Source organism: Aedes aegypti, chromosome 3 (assembly GCF_002204515.2).
Source record: "Aedes aegypti strain LVP_AGWG chromosome 3, AaegL5.0 Primary Assembly, whole genome shotgun sequence".
Classification (NCBI taxonomy): Eukaryota; Metazoa; Arthropoda; class Insecta; order Diptera; family Culicidae; genus Aedes; species Aedes aegypti.
This window is the reverse complement of record NC_035109.1, coordinates 373,463,318-373,485,359: the sequence shown is the minus strand read 5'-3', so window position 1 is coordinate 373,485,359 and position 22,042 is coordinate 373,463,318. Positions and strand designations below refer to the sequence as shown.

The window sequence follows — 22,042 nt, the reverse complement described above, 5'->3', positions numbered from 1 at the left end:
AATTTCCAGTTGAAATCTTTAAATAATCCATAATTTTAAAAATAAACAACCAAAAATTTTGAAAGTGTTCTAAATAGGAATTTTGGAGTAAGTCATAGGAAAATCGATGCAATTTTTTCTAGACTAAGCTTGAAGGGCTCAAAGCTTCCTTGAATAACCTTTGAAAGAATCTTTGGAGGTATTTGTGATGCAATCTATTAGATATATTATTGATGGCATCTTATACGAAATTCCTGGAAAATTTACTTAGGAAAGTCCGTAAAAATCCGGAGTCCGGAATAATATCAGCAAAGATTTTAGAGGCAGTAATTCTTGTCGTAACGTCACGGAAAATCGCAAAACAAATTTTTGAAATATTCTTTGGTAAATGTCTGATCAGATTCTATGTCAGTTATTTTTCTGTTTTCTTTATCTCTGTTTGGTCTCAAGCAAGAGGCATTCAGTATCCTATTTCCAAAACTCTTATTCGCTACCAGTCCTGCCGATAAGGCCCCCCTTTTTCCATCCAAACGCAGTAAAATGCTAAATTTCCAATAGGTGAAGTAAGTGAGGCAAGAAGCCGAATCGAACAATCATAACAAGTCGGGGGCCATGGGACTTCCAATCCAAGGCGGCTCACGCACAATCTCACGATTGAGGCGCGAATGGTTAATTCGAAAATGACGGAAACTACTGCGCACCCCAGCTAGAGAGGGCGCTAGGCTCGAATAGAACAAGAGTCCACAATCGAAGAAAAAAAAAAAAAACAATCGAAAGAATGTTGTTAGTTTACGGTGTTTGTGTTTTTCGCTCCTCTTTTTGTTTCTCGAAATTTATTGGCAATTTTCGGTGATTTACTGCTGGCAAACGATTGTAAAATTAGGCCTCGATGACCGACCGGCGTTTGAGGAGGTGAGCCGGAGCCGAAGCTAACCGAAGAGCATTGGTGCGAAACCCTTTGGAGCTGGAATTTATTTTCGGGGTTGGTTGGGAAAGTTCAAGAAACTCGCAAGAGTTGGGGAAACGACTCGAGAGAATTGTGGCCGGTGATCCGTGGAATTTTCCACGGCTATTTGTTGAGGCGTTTAGGAATGAATGAGAATTGCAGAACATCTCTAATTGACGGAAAATTTTCAAGGGGAGACAGAAAATTGCGCTTGGAGTCATCTCTGTCTGAGACTTTGAAATGTAATGCCAACAAATTTCCATGAAATGCGTCTCAGGAGTTCATCGTGAAGATCTCCTCGAAATTTTTCTCGAATTTATTTTGTGGAATTTTTTGATTTTTATTGTATTCTATAGATTCTCGTGAAGATATCCACAGAATTGTCGTCATCATTTGCTCTTCACCCTCTTAAGAATTTTAACATTAGAACTTCCTTGTCAAGATTTGCTCGGAATCCTTCAGAATTTCCTCGAAATCCTTGTCCGGATTTCCGCGAAATCTTCGTCAGGATTTCCTTCAAATTCTAGTTAGCATTTTCTTGGTATCCTAGTCAGGATTTTCTAGAAATCCTCGTCAAAATTTCGCTGTAATCCTTGTCAGAATTTCTTCGAAATCCTCGTCATGATTTCCTCGAAATACTCGTCTGGATTTCCTCAAAATCCTCGTCATGATTTCCCGAAAATCCTCGTCAGGATTTCCCTGGAATCCTCGACAGCAATTCCCCAAAATCCTCGTTATGATTTCCCTGCAATCCTTGCCAGGATTTCCTCAAAATCCTGGTCAGGATTTCATCGAACTTCTGGTCAAGATTTCCTCGAAATCTTCGTCAGGATTTCCTCGAAATCTTCGTCATGATTTCCTCGAAATACTCGTCTGGATTTTCTTGAAATTCTCGTCAGGATTTCCCTGAAATCTTTGTCAGGTTTCCTCAAAATCCTCGTCATGATTTCCCTTAAATCCTCATCAAGATTACCTCAACATCCTCGTCAGGAATTCCCGAAAATCCTCGTCAGGATTTCCTCGAAATCCTCGTCAGGATTTCCTCGAAATCCTCGTTATAATTTCCTCGAAATAATCGTCTGGATTTCCTTGAAATTCTCGTTAGGATTTCTTCAAAATCTTCGTCAGGATTTCCTTGAAATCCTCGTCAGGATTTTCTCGATATCCTCGTCAGAATTTCCTCAAAATCCTCGCCAGGAACTCGCCGTAAACCTCGTCAGGATTTCCTCGAAATCCTCGTCATGATAACCTAGAAATCTTCGTCAGGACTTCCTCGAAATCCTCGTCAGGATTACCTCGAAATCTTCGTCAGGGTTTCCTCGAAATTCTCGTCAGGATTTCCTTTAAATTCTCGTCACGATTTCCTCGAAATTCTCGTCACGATTTCCTCGTTTGAGGAAATCCTCGTCAAATTTTCCTTGAAATCCTCGTCAGGATTGCCTTTTTTTCTTCGTCAGGATTTCCTTGAAGACCTCATCAGAATTTTTTTGAAGTCCTCGTCAGAATTTGCTCGAAATCCTCATCAGTATTTACTCAAAAACCTCGTCAGGATTTGTGCAAAATACTTATCCTGATTTCCTCGAAATCCTCGTCACCTTTCCTTCGAAATCCTCGTCACGATTCCCTCGAAATCCTCGTCACGATTCCTTCGAATTCCTCTTCAGGATATCCTCGAAATTCTCGTCAGAATTTTCACGAAATCTTTGTCAGGATTTCCTCGAAATCTTCGTCAGAATTTTCTCAAAGTCCTCGCCACGAATTCGTAGTAATCCTCGTCAGAATTTGCTCGAAATCTTCGTCAGGATTCCCTCGAAATCCTCGTCAGGATTTCCTCGAAATCCTAGTCAGGATTTCCTCGAAATCCGCGTCAGGATTTCCTCGAAATCCTCGTCAGGATTTCCTCGAAATCCTCTTCAGGGTTTCCTCGAAATCCTCGTCAGGATTTCCTCGAAACCTTCGTCAGGATTTCCTCGAAACCTTCGTCAGGATCTCCTCGAAATCCTCGTCAGGATTTCCTCGCAATCCTCGTCAGGATTTCCTCGCAATCCTCGTCAGGATTTCCTCGAAATCCGAGTCAGGATTTCCTTGAAGTCTTTGTCAGGATTTCCTCGAAATCCTCGTCAGGATTTCCTTGAAATCCTCGTCAGGATTTCCTTGAAATCCTCGTCAGGATTTCCTTGAAATCCTCGTCAGGATTTCCTTGAAATCCTCGTCAGGATTTCCTTGAAATCCTCGTCAGGATTTCCTTGAAATCCTCGTCAGGATTTCCTTGAAATCCTCGTCAGGATTTCCTTGAAATCCTAGTCAGGATTTCCTTGAAATCCTAGTCAGGATTTCCTCGCAATCCTCGTCAGGATTTCCTCGAAATTCTCGTCACGGTTTCTTCGTTTGAGGAAATCCTCGTCAAATTTTCCTTGAAATCCTCGTCAGGATTGCCTTTTAATCTTCATCAGGATTTCATTGAAGTCCTCGTCAGAATTTCCTCGAAATCCTCGTCAGTATTTACTCAAAAACCTCGTCAGAATTTCTGCAAAATACTTATCCTGATTTCCTCGAAATCCTCGTCACGATTCCTTCGAAATCCTCATCACGATTCTATCGAAATCCTCATCACGATTTTTTCGAAATCCTCGTCAGGATATCCTCGAAATTCTCGTCAGGATTCCCTCGAAATCCTTGTCAGGATTTCCTCGAAATCTTTAACAGGATTTTCTTTAAATCTTCGTCAGAATTTTCTCAACATCCTCGCCACGAATTCGTCGTAATCCTCGTCAGGATTTCCTCGAAATCCTCGTCAGGATTTCCTCGAAATCCTCGTCAGGATTTCCTCGAAATCCCTGTCAGGATTTCCTCGAAATCCGCGTCAGGATTTCCTCGAAATCCTCGTCAGGATTTCCTCGAAATCCTCTTCAGGGTTTCCTCGAAATCCTCGTCAGGATTTCCTCGAAACCTTCGTCAGGATCTCCTCGAAATCCTCGTCAGGATTTCCTCGAAACCTTCGTCAGGATCTCCTCGAAATCTTCGTCAGAATTTCCTCGAAATCTTCGTCAGGATTTCCTCGAAATCCGCGTCAGGATTTCCTCGAAATCCTCGTCAGGATTTCCTCGAAATCCTCGTCAGGATTTCCTCGAAATCCTCGTCAGGATTTCCTCGAAATCCTCGTCAGGATTTCCTCGAAATCCTCGTCAGGATTTCCTCGAAATCCTCGTCAGGATTTCCTCGAAATCCTCGTCAGGATTTCCTCGAAATCCTCGTCAGGATTTCCTCGAAATCCTCGTCAGGATTTCCTCGAAATCCTCGTCAGGATTTCCTCGAAATCCTCATCAGGATTTCCTCGAAATCCTCATCAGGATTTCCTCGAAATCCTCATCAGGATTTCCTCGAAATCCTCGTCAGGATTTCCTCGAAATCCTCGTCAGGATTACCTCGAAATCCTCGTCAGGATTTCCTCGAAATCCTCTTCAGGATTTCCTCGAAATCCTCTTCAGGATTTCCTCGAAATCCTCTTCAGGATTTCCTCGAAATCCTCTTCAGGATTTCCTCGAAATCCTCTTCAAGATTTCCTCGAAATCCTCGTCAGGATCTCCTCGAAACCTTCGTCAGGATCTCCTCGAAACCTTCGTCTGGATTTCTTCGAAATCCTCGTCAGGATTTCCTCGAAATCCTCGTCTGGATTTCCTCGAAATCCTCGTCTGGATTTCCTCGAAATCCTCGTCAGGATTTTCTCAAAATCGTCGTCAGGATTTCCTCGAAATCCTCGTCAGAATTTCCTCGAAATCCTCGTCAGGATTTCCTCGAAATCCTCGTCAGGATTTACTCGGAATCCTCGTCAGGATTTACTCGGAATCCTCGTCAGGATTTCCTAGAAATCCTCGTCAGGATTTCCTAGAAATCCTCGTCAGGATTTCTTCTAAATCTTCGTCAGGATTTCCTCGAAATTCTCGTCACGATTTCCTCGAAGTCCTCGTCAAAATTTCCTCGAAATCCTCGTCAGAATTTCCTCGAAATGCTTGTCAGGATTTCCTTGAGCCTCATCAGGATTTCCTCAAAATCCTCGTCAAAATTTCATCGAAGTGCTCATTCGGATTTTCTCGAAATCCTCGACAGGATTCCCTCGATATCCTGTTCAGGATAACCTCAAAATCCTCTTCAGGATTTCTTAGAATCTTCAAAATCCTTGTGAGGATTTGCCTGAAATCCTCATGCCGATTTTTCTTAAGTCTCGCTGAGAACTTCCTTGATATTCAATCCCTTATTCATTTGGATCGTAGTGCAATTCTTACCAGTTCCGATCAATCACGGAGTAGCAACCATTGACATGTACAGTCAGTCTATGCTATGCTATGCTATGCTGAGAACTTCCTTGATATTCATATGAGGAATTCGACGATATATTTCCAATGATTTCCTGGAAATTCGTCTGAAGGTGCTATTTTTTTTATTGATTGATTTTTAAGAACTTTGATATCTTTTGAGGATTGTCTCAAAAATTTTCTCTTATCTTCCTCGATATCCCTTATTAATATATCTGAGAGAATGTTTTCATATTCTGTTTAAAAATTCCGCCGAAATCCTTTTTTGAAATTTCCACTCTTTTCCTCTGAAAAGCTTTCCACATTTTTGTCTGATCATCATAATTGTCCTGTTTACACATTTTCAATCCGACACTTCAGAACTTTAACCGTTATCCTCCTTCTATCTTCCCTTTAGGAAATCGGCCTAATTTCGCTGATGGACATCACCCGCGGTGGCGTTCGAATCGAGAAGAACCCGAAACTGTGCTTCGCCAACACCATCGACTGGAAGGCAATGACCGTGCCCGGAACGAACAACTACATAAAGGTAAGCGCCAAAGAACGAACGAATCGTTGTCACCATATGTAGAACGGTTCATTCGATAGGCGGGGGGACATGTGTTGGGCGCCATCGCCAACGGGAACACCCAGAGGGAAGAGCGATTGCGAAAGCGCCCCGTAATCCCATTATGGTGCGCCAGCTGCCTAATTCGATGGGTGGCCGGCCGCCGTGTCCGCGAATTGTCGGCAAACTGTTGAGCCAAGCCATGTGCCAGGGCAGTTGGGGGGTTTCTTTCGCGGATTTGCTCAACTGTGCTGTGGGCGCCCAACGACGACTTCGTTCTGCAAAAGCGACAAACGCTGGAGTATTCGCATATGATTAATTACGTAACTATTTGGTTTGGTGTTCTGTTTTGGACGGAAACTCTGGGTGGCAATTTGCAATTTGTGCTTTGAAATGAGTAATTTCACGGAAAAACTATATTTATTATAGTATAATTGTACAAGTATCATATGACCTACCATCCTTGACAAATTGCAATTTTTTTATTGGGAATTTTTTTGGGCTATTTTATGCTACTTTGGAAATGTAGGATTTGATCATTACCATAAAATAACAATAACGCTTATCGTTACCATTTAGGATGATTATTCGCATATTGGATTTTTTGGACGATTGGTCAAACCTTTCTTTGCTCTTTTTTTTTGCTATCGCACAGTAGACTTAAATTTGCCTCGCAACACTCAACACAACACAAAAGGAACCATTTAAGATAAAGTTCTGTATATTTTCGTAAATATCGTACTGTATCAATCAAATATCTGAAAACTGTATATGCTATCGTTCTTCTATAGTTCCCAATAAGATTCAAACTGGTTGATCCGAGGTTTATTGCTTAAACAACGATGTCACATGAGCGTTTCGAACAAATTGATTGCTGATGACCATTGCAGCTATGGTTATAAAGTATTACAGTAGATTTTAATATCAATCAATTGGTTATACCTATTATATAGCTTTTTCAAACATTTTTCGATCTTATCACATTTAATTATCATTCACGCTCAACTGAATCGATGACGCGTGACTTACACCGTAACCATTGACGCGCTCGCGTCCCAATTTACACAATCAATCAGGGGAGATCCAGTGCGTGAAACAAATTTTCCAATACACATCAGCGACGCCTAAATTTAGCCTGCGAGTAATGCAAATAAACATCTAGTTCGCCTAGGGACGACGACCATCCTCCCATTTCCTCCCAGCAAAACTTCATTGACTGAAATCGGGAATGTACCGTTCGTATTTAGGGAGAGTTGGTACGCGGAGCATTGTAGATATACTTACGTCGTCGTCTTCGTCGCCATCGTCTTCGTCTTTGGCTGATTCCAAAAATAGCACAACCAGAGGCGCTAAATATAGCGCAAATGCCGATGCGGATGCGATGGATTCGTTGCGAAAGCAAGTTTGCAGAAATAAGGGATGGTTGTGGAAATTTCCATGGCATTCACTAGTAGAGAGTCGAGTTTTAGTTGGGATCGATCTCGAATCTAGGCTATGGGTTTCAACGATGAATTCTTGGATAAATTGTTCTTGACTATAAGATAACCATATCAGCGATGGTTATAATATTATTTAAACATTTTATGGTCAAATTTTATGTGAATAAATGTGACAAACACAGCCCTGAAAAGGATTTCTCGTTGAATTTCAATATATAATAATTGTCTTGATCTAGAAGAAAATTCTTGTCGTATTTCTGCTAAGAATTTTCGTCGTATTCCGGTTAAGAATCCATTGAATCCCTCAGTTTTTCATTGACATCTTTCCCAGATTTGTACTTATGTCCCTTTCAGGACTTTCTTCCAAATTCTCATCAGGTTTCCGGAGATATATTCTTCAGGATTTTCTTGAAATCCTTGATAGGATTACCTCAAAATCCTGCTCAATATCTCCATGAAATCTTCGTCAGGATTTACTTGGAATCTCTGTCAGGATTTTTTTCGGAAACCTCGTCAAGATTTCCCATACATCCGTGACTGGATCCCCACGTAATTTTCGTAAGGAGTTAGTTCTCATCATGATTTTTTTCGAAATTATTATTGAGATGCCTTCGAAATTCTCGTCAGCATTTCCTCGAATTCCTCATCAGGATTTCCTCGGAACCCTCATCAGGATTTCCTCTAATTCCTCGTCAAGATTTCCTCGAAATCTTCGTCAGGATTTCCTTGAACTCGTTGTCAGTATTTCCTCGAATTCCTCATCAAGATTTCCTTTAAATCATCGTCAAGATGTCCTAGAAATCTTCGTCGAGATTTCCTCGAATCTTCGAAATCCTTGTCAGTATTTCCTTGAAATTTTGATCAGGCTTTATTTCTTCGAAATCCTTAAAAACTCAAAATTATCTCTTTGTCAGTATTGATGTCCTCGAAATCCGCATCACGATTTTCTGTAAACCCAATTCAAGATTTCCTGGAAATTCTCGTTAAGATATATTTGAATTCCTCGCCAAGTTTCTATCGAATTTCTTACCAGGATTTTCTCGAAATTCTCGCAACAATTTCCTTGAAAACCTTATCAGGATTACTCGTCTGGATTTCCACGTAGTTTTTGTAAGGAGTTTGTTCTCATCAGGACTTTTTTGGCATGCTTATTGAGATATCATCGAAATTCTCGTCAAGATGTCCTCGAAATCTTAGCTGGGATTGCCCCGAATTCCTCGAATGAAGATTACCTTTTTGTCAAGATTGATTTCCTCGAAATCGTTGTTAGAATTTTCTCGAAATCTGCATCACGATTTTCTCGGAACCCTCATCAGAATTTCCTTGAAATTCTTGGTAAGATGACCTCAAAATCCTCGTCTGAATTGCCGTGAATTTATCATCAGGATTTCCTCGAAATTTCTCAAAATCTCATTATGATTACCTCTTTGTCAGGATTGATTTCCTCGAAATTCTTCTCAAGATATCCTCGAAATCCTCATCTGGATTTTCTCGAATTCTTCACTAAGATTTCCTCGAAATTCTCTTCAAGATATCCTGGAAATTCTAGCCAGAATTTTCTTCGAATTCCTCACAGGGAGTTCCTTGGAAACCTCATAAGAATCACCTCGAAATCGTCGTCAAGATTTCCTTCAAATGTTCGTCGGGATTTTCTTAAAATTCTTATTTGAATTTCCCCAAAGTTCAAGCCCAAGTTTCTCAATGTCTTCCTGAATGTTCCTCAATTTTCTCATCAGAATTTGCTTGAAATTGTCATCACATTTTTCTTTAAAGAAGAATTTCCTCGAAATCCTTGTGATAATTTTCTCAAAATCCATCTTGAGACCCTTTCGAGGGTTTCTTCGAAATTCTTCTGAGTAGTTCCTTGAATTTGCTGGAATCTTTCTACGGATGTCCTCGAAATTCTTCTGTGGATTTTTTTGGAGTGTTCGTAGAAGTTATACTGAGAATTTTCTCTGAATTCTTCTGAGGATTTCCTATATATGCTTCTGAAGTTCGTCTATATCCTTCTGAGGAGTACATTGAAATCATTCTCAAGATTTCATTAATCCTTGTCAGGACATCATCGATATCCTTTCCAGGGTATCAATTCTTGTCGGGTTACGAAAAGGAATCCTTGCAGATTATGAAAAGAATCTCTTGTCGGATTTCGGTTGAGATTCTTAGTTGGACCCGAAAAGGAATGTTGAATTCCAGAAGAGAATTCTCGTCGAATTCTGGAAAGGAATTTTTGGCAGATTTCGGGATGGAAACCTCATCGGATTTACAAAAGAAATCCTCGTCGGATTTTGGAAAGTAATGCTTGTTGGATTCCGGTAAGATATCCTCGTCGGACTCCAGACAGGAATTCTCGTCGGATTGCGAAAAAGAATGCTCTTCGAATTCCGGAAAGGAATCCTTGTCCGATTCCGGAAAGGTATCCTCTTCGGAATCCGGAAAGAAATCCTCTAGGATTCAGAAAAGAAATTTTCGTAGGATTCCGGAAAGTAATCCTCGTCGGATTTTAGAAAAGAATCCTTGTCGGATTTCGGAAAGAAATCCTCTTCGGATTCCGGAAAGAAGTCCTCCTCAGATTTCAAAAAGGAATCCTTGTTGGATTCCAGAAAGAAATCCTCTTCGGATTCCGGAAAGAAATTCTCTTCGGATTCCGGAAAGGAATTCTTTTCGGATTCCGGTAAGAAATTTTCGTAGGATTTCGGAAATAAATCGTTGTCGGATTCCGAAGAAGGATCCTCTTCGGATTCCGGAAAGGAATCTTCTTCTGATTCCGGAAAGGAATTCTCGTATGATTCAGAAAAGAAATCCTCGTAGGATTCCGGAATGTAATTCTCGGCGGATTTCAGAAAAGAATCCGCGTCGGTTTCCGGAAAGAAATCTTCGTCGGATTCTGGTAAGAAATCCCCATCGGATTCCAAAACGGAATCTTTGTTGGATTCCAGAAATGAATTCTCTTCAGATTCCGGATAGGAATACTCGTCGAATTCCGGAAAGAAATCCTCATAAGATTCCGAAAAAGAATCCTTGTCGGATTCCGGAAAGCATTCCTCTTCGGATTCCGGAAAGAAATCCTCGTCGGATTCCGAAAAGAAATCGTTGTCGGATTCCGGAAAGGAATCCTCTTCGGATTCCAGAAAAAAATTCTTGTTGAATTCCGGAAAGAAATCGTCGTCGGATTCCGAAAATGAATCCTCTTCGGATTCTGGAAAAGAATCCTCGTAGGATTCCGGAAAGGGAACCCTCATCGGAAAGAAATCCTTATCGGTTTCCAGAAAAGAATGCTCGTCGGATTCCCAAAACGAATCCTCGTCGGATTCTGGAGAGAATTCGTCGTCGGATTCCGGAAAGGAATCCTCTAAGGATTTGAGAAATGAATCCTCGTTGGATTTCGGAAAGGAATATTCGTCGGATTCCGGAAAGGAATCCTTGTCGGATTCCGCAGAGTAATCCTTGTCGGATTCGGAAAAAAAAATCCTCGTCTGTTTCCAGAAAATAGTCCTCGTCGGATTCCGGAGAGAAATCCTCATCGGATTCCGTGGAGTAATCCTCGTCGGATGTCGGAAAGGAATTCTCGTCGGATTCCGAAATGGAATCCTCGTGTGATTCCGGAAAAGAATCCTCTTCGAATTCCGGAAATAAATCCTCTTAGGATTCCGGAAAGAAATCCTCGCCGGATTCCGAAAAGGAACCCTCGTCGGATTCCGGAAATGGAACCTTTTCGGATTCCGGAAAGAAATCCTCGTCGGATTCCGCATAAAATCCTCGTCGGATTCCGGAAATGGAACCTTTTCGGATTCCGAAAAGAAATCCTCGTGAGATTCCGGATAAAATCCTCGTCGGATTCCGGAAAGGAATCCTCGTTGGAATCCAGAAAGGAATCCTTGTCGGATGCCATAGAGTAATCCTTGTCGGATTCCGGAAAGAAGTCCTCTTTGGATTCCGGAAAGAAGTCCTCATCGGATTCCGGAAAAAATACTCGTCAAATTCCGGAAAGTAATTCTCGTCGGATTCCATAGAGTAAAGCTTGTCGGATTCCGGAAAGAAATCCTCTTCAGTTTCCAGATAAGAATCCTCGTCGGATTCCGAAAAGGATTCCTCATCGGATTTCGAAAAGGAATCCTCTTCGGATTACGGAGAAAAATCCTCGTCCGATTCTTTGGAGTCATTCTTGTCGGATTCCGGAAACAAATCTGCGTGGGATTCTGGAGAGTAATCCTAGTCGGACTCCAGAAAGGAATCCTCGTCGGATTCCGAAGAAGAATCCACATTCGATTCCGGAAAGGAATCTTCCTCGGATTCCGGAAAGAATTCCTGGGATTCCGGAATAGAATCCGTTGTCGGATTCCAAAAAAGAATCCACATTGGATTCCGGAAACGAATCCCCTTCGGATTCCAGAAAGGAATCCTCTTCAGATTCCGGAAAGATTTCCTCGTCGGATTTCGAAGAGAATATCTCTCATCGGATTCCAGAAAGTAATCCTTGTCGGATTCCGGAAAGGAATCCTCATAAGATTCCTTGTCGGATAGCGAAAAAGAAATCCTCATCGGATTCAGGAAAGAAATCCTCATCGGATTCGGGAAAGAAATCCTCGTCCGATTCCAGAAAAGAATCCTTGTCGGATTCCGGTAAGTTATCTTCGTCGGATTCCAGAAAGAAATCCTAGTCGGATACCGGAAAAAAATCCTTGTCGAATTCTGGAAAGTAATCCTCGTCGGATTCCGAAAAGTAATCCTCGTCGGGCTCTCGAAAAGAATCTTAGTCGAACTCCGGAAAGGAATCCTAGTCGGATTCCGGAAAGGAATCTTCGTCGAATTCCTGTAAGGAATCCTTGTCGGATTTCGAAAAGGAATCTCTGTCGAATTCCAGAAATAAATAAGGGAATCCTTATCGGATCCTTAAGGGAATCTTTGTAGGATTTCGAAATTGATTTTTTGTTGGATTCTGGCAGAGATTTCTTGTCGGATTCCAAAGGAAATCCTAGACGGATTCAGAAATGGATTACTTGTTGAATTTCGCCTGAGACTCTTTGTCAAATTTGAGAGAGAATTCTTGTCGGATTCCGGAAGAAAATTTACAATACAACGCTACTTCGTGTCATTATACCAATTCTTCGCATGAATCGTTTGTAACAAACTAGTCCGACAAGATTCCCTTTCGATGACACGGCGGCCCAAAATCCCCCCCCTCAAAAGCCAACCGCAAAACGCTTCATTTACCCAAAACACTTGAACCGAAATTCCCGAATCGTGACTAATCGCCATCGCCATCAGCGCCGTCACTTCGGGTCTGGTCGATAACAATAACAATAAACCCATTACACGACGAAGCACATTTTATTAGGCGACGGCGACGGTAGGAAAAAGCGCAGCTCACCGCCATTGCCATCATCATCAACAACATCATTGTTGCAACGAAAGGGACGCGGGCGCGAACTTTATGGACGAGAGCAACAATACGATGAATAGGGCCCCCGCCGATGAGGACTGTACAATAAGGTGGCCCATTTTTATACGAAAAAAATCTAAAGTTACACCCTATTTTTTCAAGTTTCTTTAGGAAAAGACTTCGGGTTTGTTACAGTTATTTCTTTATTGATAGGGGAATATTCAATTAATATTACAGCGTACGATGTGGCCAAAAATGTAGCTGGAATATTTTTTTCCATATATTTGATCGATATTTTTCCATAGAAACTTCAACCTCGTTTAGTCCCCCTTTAGAGTTGACGAATTCCGCTCAAAATTTCACAGTAGCTTCTAGGGGTCCAAATGAACAAATTGGGGAGTGTAACTCAAGATTTTATAGTTTGATAATTATGGACCACCCTACCGTGTACACGCATAGAATGTGCGTTCGTTTGTTATTGGGTTGACATGGCGCGCGCGTGTGCATACCAGGGCAAGAAGAAGGGACAAGCGACCGCATGCATGCATCTAGAAAGGCGCGAACTTCATTCGGCAAAGGGGACTGTAGTGGTGAAGGGTGGGGCAGTAGAACCGGAAGCCGACCGTCCAACGCACAAACAAACGCACGACTTGTCTGTTTCTCTCGGCATTCCGAATCCCGTCCTCCTCTGATGGAGACCCGCGGAAAAAAGCTTCTTCGAATAAGCGATGCAGGGCTCAAGGTATCCGATAAAACATTGCGGAGCGAAAAGTCGAACTCAATAATCTTTCGTTACTATTCGACTGATCGGATCACGATAAGACCACTTTTACTCGGGTTCGCAACGAGTCAAACCGAAGACGGAATGCTCCCCCTAGAGTTGTCCGGATGAAGCAATTTCGAAGTGTTCGACGACGACGACAACAACAACTTCGATATGTATTCATAACTCAGCGAACCACCGAACGAACGAACGAACGGTTCTTCCACGATGACGATGCCACATTTCGTCCGTCGGTGATAAGCAACGCACGCGGAGAGGGAGAGAAGGAAAAGAGCGAGCCGAAGCGAAAAGCGGGGAGTGAAAAAGATCAGCTATGTGTAACAATAAAATGACATATGCGTGGCGTGTGAAATGTGCGTTCTTGTTTGAGGCGCTGTTGTTTGCTCCGTGTTCAAATGTGGTCCAGTGCTTTGGGTCGGGAGGGGAACCTGCAACGGGTGCTTAGGGAGAAAGATGTCTGTTGACTTCCAACTATCTTAACTTGGCTGGAGAAGACACCTTCATTGAATGATCCAATCGCAATTTAATTCACTATGGCATCTAACCAAATATCAAGCAAAAAGATGATTAGGTACAAGGTAAAGGCATATCATAAAGCGTTTATTATACTTAGTTAAATTTTACAAGTATCTTTCCAATAGGGTCCTTACGCCCCATATAAATTTTAGTAACGAATGCTTAAGTTTACGTCAGAAATACACGTTTCCTCTTTTTTTTTTGTATTGATAACAAATTCTTTTATTTTTTTGCGCTTTTCAACTTACACAGTTCGAACGAAACGTGTAAATTTCTGAGACATATAATGCACATAATTGGAGCGTGGAGTATCATGGATATTTTCATGATATGTCATGTAAACTTCAATTATATGTCATGTAATCCAGCAGAATCCTGAGTGGTTACATGACATATAACACATTTTTACATGATATCAGACTTAAATTTACATGACGTCATGTTTACATTGCATGAATGAAGTTTACATGACGTGTAATCTTCATTATTTTTAACAGTGTACATTCCGAGTGAATTCTCGAAAACTTATTCATATAGACTCAAGTAAAAAAAGTATACAAACTTACTTTATCGATTATATGTGTTTCACAGACACAATTCTACACGTTTTGCTCTGAACCAGCTCGATTTTTCACTTTTAGAACGTTGAATTTCCGGATTTACAAAACGACGAAAGTAAGATTTTCAACTTTCGCAACCTAACCACTACTTTCGCCGGAGAGACAAAGTGACTTAACCACGAATCAAAACAAAACACTACTTGAGTCGATTTTACACTGGTAGAAAAACGTCGCAAGTAACTGAATAAAACGGCTTATCATTTTGTCATAAAATTTTTTGTGAGAAATCATAGGAACTCCCTAGTTTTTGAACGCGAGCTGTTTGAATGCAAAATTTAAGCAATGTACACGGTGAAAAAATGTCAAAAAGGTGATTCATTTTAAAACAGTTTTAGAAGACAGGTTGTGATTCTTCTGAATTATTTTTTTCAAAACCGTCTGGAAGTTACTTACGCCGATTAGAAAAAGTAATAGAGAATTATGTTTTCCGTGTACCTTCCGAAACGTCAGATGAGAACAACCCTACACGCTCGTTCAAATCTACTCAAAACTGAGTGTATTTCGATTCACCATGGATGTACTATTAATATGGCTTAAAGTTTTCTAGAAACTTGTTAAGCGATATTTAAACATAATATTATACTAAAAAACACACATGTTACAGCTCATTTCCTAAAATTTCTACAAGTTTTTGACAGTTACAAAGTGAGTGGGATTTGTAGGTTGTTACCCGCAAATGAGTTAAGACGTTTTTTTTTGTCAAGAGGTGTAGAAAGTTCTTTTTCTTCTTGGCATTAACGTCCTCACTGGGACAGAGTCTGCTTCTCTGCTTAGTGTTCTTATGAGCACTTCCACAGTTATTAACTAAAAGCTTTCTTTAGTAAATTTGCCTTTTTTGCATTCGTATATCGTGTGGCAGGTACGATGATACTCTATGCCCAGGGAAGTCAAGGAAATTTCCATTACGAAAAGATCCTGGATCGACCGGGAATCGAACCCAGACACCCTCAGCATGGCTTTGCTTTGTAGCCGCGGACTCTAACCACTCGGCTAAGAAAGTTACTCACTTCAATAGAATAAAGCTTATCACTTTTGACAGCTATCAGAATACTACCAAAGTGAGTCGGAGTCACTCATGTTTGAGTAGATTTGGATGAGCGTGCAGTGGGTTGCTGTCTACAAAGTGAACGTCAAATATGATACAAATTGCGAAGACATTTATAAGGTTTAATCACCGCATGACTTTATTATTATGAAAATTTATTGGCTTTTTTCGGTGAATAACAATACCTATACTCGAAATGAAAAATTAGTCATTTTCAGGGTCGTAGATCATATAAAAAGTGAGGTTACAAGTCGCCACTGATTGTGATATGATTTGTTCAGTTATCGCACTCTTGGAATATGGAGTCCAGCCATTAGGCCGAATGCCGTTTGGCCGAATTAGCTTAGCTTAGCTTAGACTGACTACACATATCAATGGTTGCTATTCCGTGATTGACCGAAGTCAGTGAAAATGCACAAAGAATCAACTAGAAGTTCGGCTGGGATTGGCCATAATCTTCTTCAGTGTGCATAATTCAGTGCCTCTATTTATACATGGTCAATAACGGCGCCGGCTACGTCCTTGCAGTCAGGTGGGATTTAGGGAAGGAATGTGAGTATGTAACCTTTGTTATTTGGAGACCGTGTTTGCCTCTGCATCTCCACAAAGGTTACTGGGATGGATGTTTGTTAATGGGGAGGATCGTTGGGTCACTGGATTCACTTTGATAAGACTTGATAAATGATTATTTGTGAGATAGAAACATGCTTATATGTAAATATAATATTTTCATTTGATATAAACAATATTTATGTAGAGAAAAATTATGCCGACACTTAAGGTGACGAACCTTTCAAAGTTTGTTGAATTCAATTGTTGAATTGTTCATATCATTCAAAGTATTTTTTAATTACAAAAATGAAGATTAAAAGAAAAAGGAGTTTTGAAAAAAAAATTAGGCATAAATGATTTATTAATCAGAGTTTATGTCGACACTAACAGTGACGAACCTTTCAAAGTTTGTTGAAAAATCATATTTACGCCTCAACGTTTTAACGATTAAAGGTGCAGTCATGCATATTTTATAGATTAGTAATAGCAGCATGAAACGAGCTCACCAATTGATCCGTCATCCTTGAGCAGCAGAAATCCACTTTCAGCTTCACTCGTTTGCTCGGCTATATAAAAGCACTCAGAGAAATTAGGGGCGCGACCCGAGAGGGAAAACAACTGACGACTTATCGGGCTTTCTTGACGCACTGCCCAGGAGCAAGCGTCAACGTCGAAAGATCAAAAAGAACTAATCGAACGCGGCACTTTTTCACTTTACTCGACCGATGCGCGACATGTTTGATCTTGCTCTCATCGCCGGCCCCCGCAGGAGCAAGCGTCAAGGTCGAAGGATCAAATAAAACTCCGAATGCCGTTTGGCCGAATTACAAACAAAAAAAAAAAAACAATAATTATTTTTCAACGCTGATGTGCAGGATTCATAAGTGTGGCCCTTGTTAATTTGTGATCTGCTAGTTAATTTGTCAATCTTTGTGAAGTGGCGGAACGTCATGTTTGTCGCTATACAATGAATCACTTGGGAATAATTTAAATTATCCGTTCATTCAGGCCGAAGCTGTGAACTCTTGTCAAGACTCTTAGCTCATGGTTGGTTCGTCTCTGGGCTTCCAACGGTGTACTAGAGTTAAGAAAAGCTTCAAGTAATTCGTTTTGCACCTCTGCTTCAAAATCTTCAAAAAGTTTTTACCAATAAATTCTTCATGAACAGCAATTTTGCTAAAAAAAATCTGTCACGAGTTTGATTATTAAAGTTCATGTATTCGAATGATATGTGAATTTCTTCACAAATTCCTCCCAACATTCTAAACTCCTACAGAAATCCTCCAGGGCTTTCTCCAGGCAAAAAATCTATTCAGGACTGCTTTTAGTAATTAATTTATGGATACGTATTAATAAGTAATTCTTAGAATTCATCCGGGTATTACTCCAAGCTAATGCAAGGATTTTTTTCTCTAGATTTGTGTAAAGATTCCATCATGTTCTTCCTGGGATTCTTTTAGGTGCTTCTCCATGGATTTTTTGCGGATTTCTACTGAAAATATTTAAAAATACCTGTTGATATGTAACATTCTTCACATATTCCACCTAAAAATCGACCGATTTCGGGTCTGATATTGCCCATGTACGGGATGAAGACCGGATTACATAATTTACTAATACTTTACACTGTAGGCAATACACTGAACGAATATTTGGAGCAAGTCGTAAAAAAATCCAGAAAGAACTTGGAAAACTATTTATAGGAATTTTCGGAGGAATTCATTAAGAAAATCGTAGATGAGTTTTATGATGAATCAGTAATTGTATGCTTAAAAATATCTGAGATAACTTGAAGGACTATTTGAATTTCTCTAATTGTTTTTTTAATGATACCATTAAACAAATTTAAGTTTCTGTACAAACCAGAAGAAAAAGAAAGAAAATATATTTGCGAAAGTTAAAGTTTTGCCGATTTAGTCGATCGCATGAAAAGCTAGGTTTTTTTTTCACATGTGATGTACAAAATACAACAGCGTTGCACATACGAATGCAGATTTACGTTCTCTGAGTAGCTGGTTGAAGTATTGCAATTTTAGGGAAAACTTTTCATTTTACGGTTCAACGAAAAGCTACCGCAGCTGTCATTTGCACTGGTATATCATCAGTAGGCTGCAATGATACCTTGGATACCGTCCTGATGATTGTTGTTTGTTGCTATTTTTCATAGCGTTTTCTCTATCAAGCATACTATGACTAATGTGTTTGCTTCAATGATAGAATATTTCGAAGCCTGTGGTAGAATTTTGACAGCTGCAGTAGAACTCTGCCATTACCGTAAACCGGAAAATTTTCTCAACAATCGTAGTACAAACAGTTGAAATTGAATACAAAAAAATTATGTTGATTTCGCGAAATCGAACTTAAATAGACGTCTCAATACAAATTTAGTAGATTTCCTGCAGAGTTACCTGCAGAAATCAGTAGTGGAAGGTATTTCTGAAATAATTAATGGAGGAATTTAAGAAGAGACAACATGAAATTTCAGGTGTTTTCCCTAAATGGATACTTTTTGATCGAATTATTGATTAAAGTGTGAGAACTTGCTGAAATAATTCGGGGAAAATTCCTGAAAAAGTCCTTGAGTAAAACTTGCAAACGTTCTGGACATCTCGCTCGACTATCTTGTAAGAACCAATTACCGGTGCTAACCCCTGGCGAAATCCGGCGAGAAATGTCTGGTGTTGTCAAAACAATTTCCGAAGTCCGAAATATCATGAAGATGTCCTTACACGTTTCAATGATGTTACACAGAATCAAGCTTTTCTGGAACAACACATCATGTGTGCAATTTTAACACATTCTGAAAAACTGCTCCAGGGCTGATTTATTCTACTTTTTCTCAAAGTATATATCACATTAGGAAGCTGCACAATCCTAAGCATCTCTGTGTGTCATTAAATTGGAGAAAAAAAATTTTGGGTGTATAAAAATTACACTCATGTGTGTTGGTCCAGAAGAGCCGAATATTGTGTAACATTTTTTGAAAGAGTAAAGGATCTCTAGGAAAAAATCCTAATTAAAAAAAAACGCATGAGAGAATTTCAAGAAAATCATGAATAATAATGTTATCCAGCGAGTCAAATTTTCCCGATAAATTAATTGATGAATTTTTGATAAATTCACGGAGAAACCCAAACTACAAGGAGAAAACTAAAATGTGGAATGACGGGGTTGGTGGCCTAATGGCTCCCGCTTCTGTTTTATAAGCAGAGGGTCATGGGTTCAATCCCGTGTAATACAAGAAACCGTTTCCCTAAGCTTCCACTCTTTCATCATTATAGAACGTCTTTCCTTGCGCCTGATACAGGCCGTCTGCTAACCAAAATCAAGTCTCTCTGCCATAAAAGTACCTTACCCCTCCTATACCATGAACTGGCGTAGATGCAGGGGTATATCCGGTCTACTGTGTACCAGTTTCAAAAGCAACATAATATCCTTCCCCATCCCTTCATTGGTCTGACGTGGCAGGCGCCATTGTTGCCTAAAAATAGAAAATCACCAGCACTTATACACTGAGGGTGTATGTTAGTCCCAAGCATTAATCTGGTAGGTTCCTTGTATAAGTGCAGCTGAGCTGACATTATTGGAGTAGCAACCACGAAATCCGTGGAAGATTTTATGGATATGTTCCTGAAAGTTTCTTAGAATGAAATTATACATTCTCAGATAAAGCCCTGTAGATATTTATGGATTTTATGGCAGGAGTTATTTCTAGAGAAACATCTAGAGGTATCCTTAGTGAAAATTTGTGGAGTGATTAATAAAGCAAAAATTCGTATATATCCGAATTCCTGGAGATATTTTTGGACCAATCAATGAGTTTACACTATTGGTACACGACGCTGGAGGTCAGCCTAGCTTCGGTTAACATCAATCTTGGTAACTTCCCAGACTTTCACGGTTCCTCTGTAGTAGATCTATAGGTATCCATGGTACATCAGAACAGTTTCGTTCAAATTTCATCCCTATCATATTTTCTAATCTATTCGGGCATGTCAGCGAGGGTTCAACAGTGGGTCAAATACAGCTGATATCACTGTTTTCGGTGATCATGACATTTTCATAGCGCTTTCTCATGGTTCAAAAGCCATGCTCTGTATATACTGCTGAGCAGCTAGCAAAACACTACAGCTTAGAGTATCTACATTAGTTGTCTTCCACTCGAGCATTTCTTCATTTTCACCGACAGTCCAAGTTCCCTGGAAGTTGTTCGGTCAATGGAACCTGTAAATCACTCGGCGTACTTCCTGAATGGAACACGCCAAGCTTTGTGTGTTTTGTAAAATTGCTCATACCCTATAACGCTATCTTGCTCCATACCGGGCAATGAGAAAGAGGACACGCTAAAGTAGACTTTGAAAAGGCGCTGTTCGCTTAGCTGGCAATGACTATGAAGAGTGGAGAAATTGATAGATGGCTGCATTATTAGTGTTAAAGATCAATCGATAATTGTTAGAAAACGATAGTGTTTATGATTACCAATAAAGTATGCATTAGGATATGGTGGGTTTACATAGTTTTTATGTTCATCAGACTTTGAAAATGACACAGTTAAATGGGAGTTTGTATAATTTTGCCGACCAACTCTTCATTTTCTCCAGGCTTGCGGTCTCAACCAAATAGTAGCATTTCTGAAATCTTTCATTTAGTGTATCAAGCAAAGTACTCAATTTCGTTGTTCTCAAAATTACATCACTTCACAATACTTTGTGTCACTTGCCGCGAATTCGCTGCCCAGCGTAAAGCTCTCGGTACTCTCGGTAATTGGGAAGGCTTCTACCGTTCTTGTACTATACACCAAAAAGTACCCAAAGCTTGTTACGTTCCAAAGTGTAGCACGTAGACTTTAGTAGCTGGCGGCGGCTGTGGCGGCGAGGAAGACAACGACTACGACGACAACAATGATGGATGGCGACCGCAGTGCTCAGAAAAATATTCACACCACCGCCGCCCGGTCGAGGTCATCCAACCCAACCTAAATTGCTTATCTTCCACCGTTGCACAGTGGCCGCGCTCCATCGAAAAGTTGGCCAAAAGTACAAATCTCACTCAAATCGTTAAAAAATGATAATTTATTGACAACACATTTGTGACAAGTTGAAAGGTATTCAATCATTTAAGAGTGCTCCCTAGATATCTTAGGCAGCGTCCATTTATTACGTTAGCGTTAGCGTTAGCGTTAGCGTTAGCGTTAGCGTAGTTACGGTATACTTCGTAGATTGGATACTAGCAACATTCATGTTTCTTTTTAATAATCTCATCCTGACTACTTTCAAGAACAAGGCAGGGGAGTATACCTTGTTCAAATCATAAACAAGAATACTAAAAGCATGAATATCGCTATTCCCGGCCACGCCCATCTTTACCGTAACTTGGGATAGGGGAAGGAAATGTTGATGTAGCACTTACTTAATGAGAGGCCACCGACTCAGCGACACCCTCATAAGTGCTACGGAGTTGGAGGTTGGGGAAGGTATATTGTCAGGATTCGCCTAGAAAGCTGGCGATAGACCATAAACATTTGTTGTTTAAGCGTTTTCAAATTAATCTTTTGAATGCCGGCAATCAAAAGAGAAAACAATAGCTTATTTATAGTATAAATAGTATTTCGCGAAATGCTTGTCGATTGTGCAGTAATATTTTTGCTCAATAACCAGTAAAAAGCAAAACCGATCCCTCCAGGGTCATCGGATTGTATAAAATAACGATACGCGTAAAAAAAAAAAAAAAATCACGCCTATTGAAAAACTGTACTGTGCCCATTGAAAAACTGTACTGGGTGGTACTGTATTTTTAGATAATCGAAAAACGAAAGGAAGCGCGTTCAAACTAAACACCCTAGGATACCACAGTCGGTTTTTCTGCTCAAAATTATACGAAAAGCAGAATCGATCCCTCCAGGGTCATCGAACGGTTAA

General features: G+C 40.3%; 1 protein-coding gene across 5 annotated transcripts in view; it reads left to right on the top strand.

Moving 5' to 3' along the window:
• Positions 1–22,042, top strand: part of LOC5574210 (insulin-like receptor) — a 255,669-nt gene that overhangs the window by 56,710 nt on the left and 176,917 nt on the right. For all 5 annotated transcript variants that reach the window (XM_021851493.1, XM_021851492.1, XM_021851491.1 and 2 more), the window contains one exon: positions 5,636–5,767. In XM_021851493.1, coding sequence (XP_021707185.1) covers positions 5,636–5,767 — 132 coding nt within the window. The remainder of the gene's footprint in view (positions 1–5,635; positions 5,768–22,042) is intronic.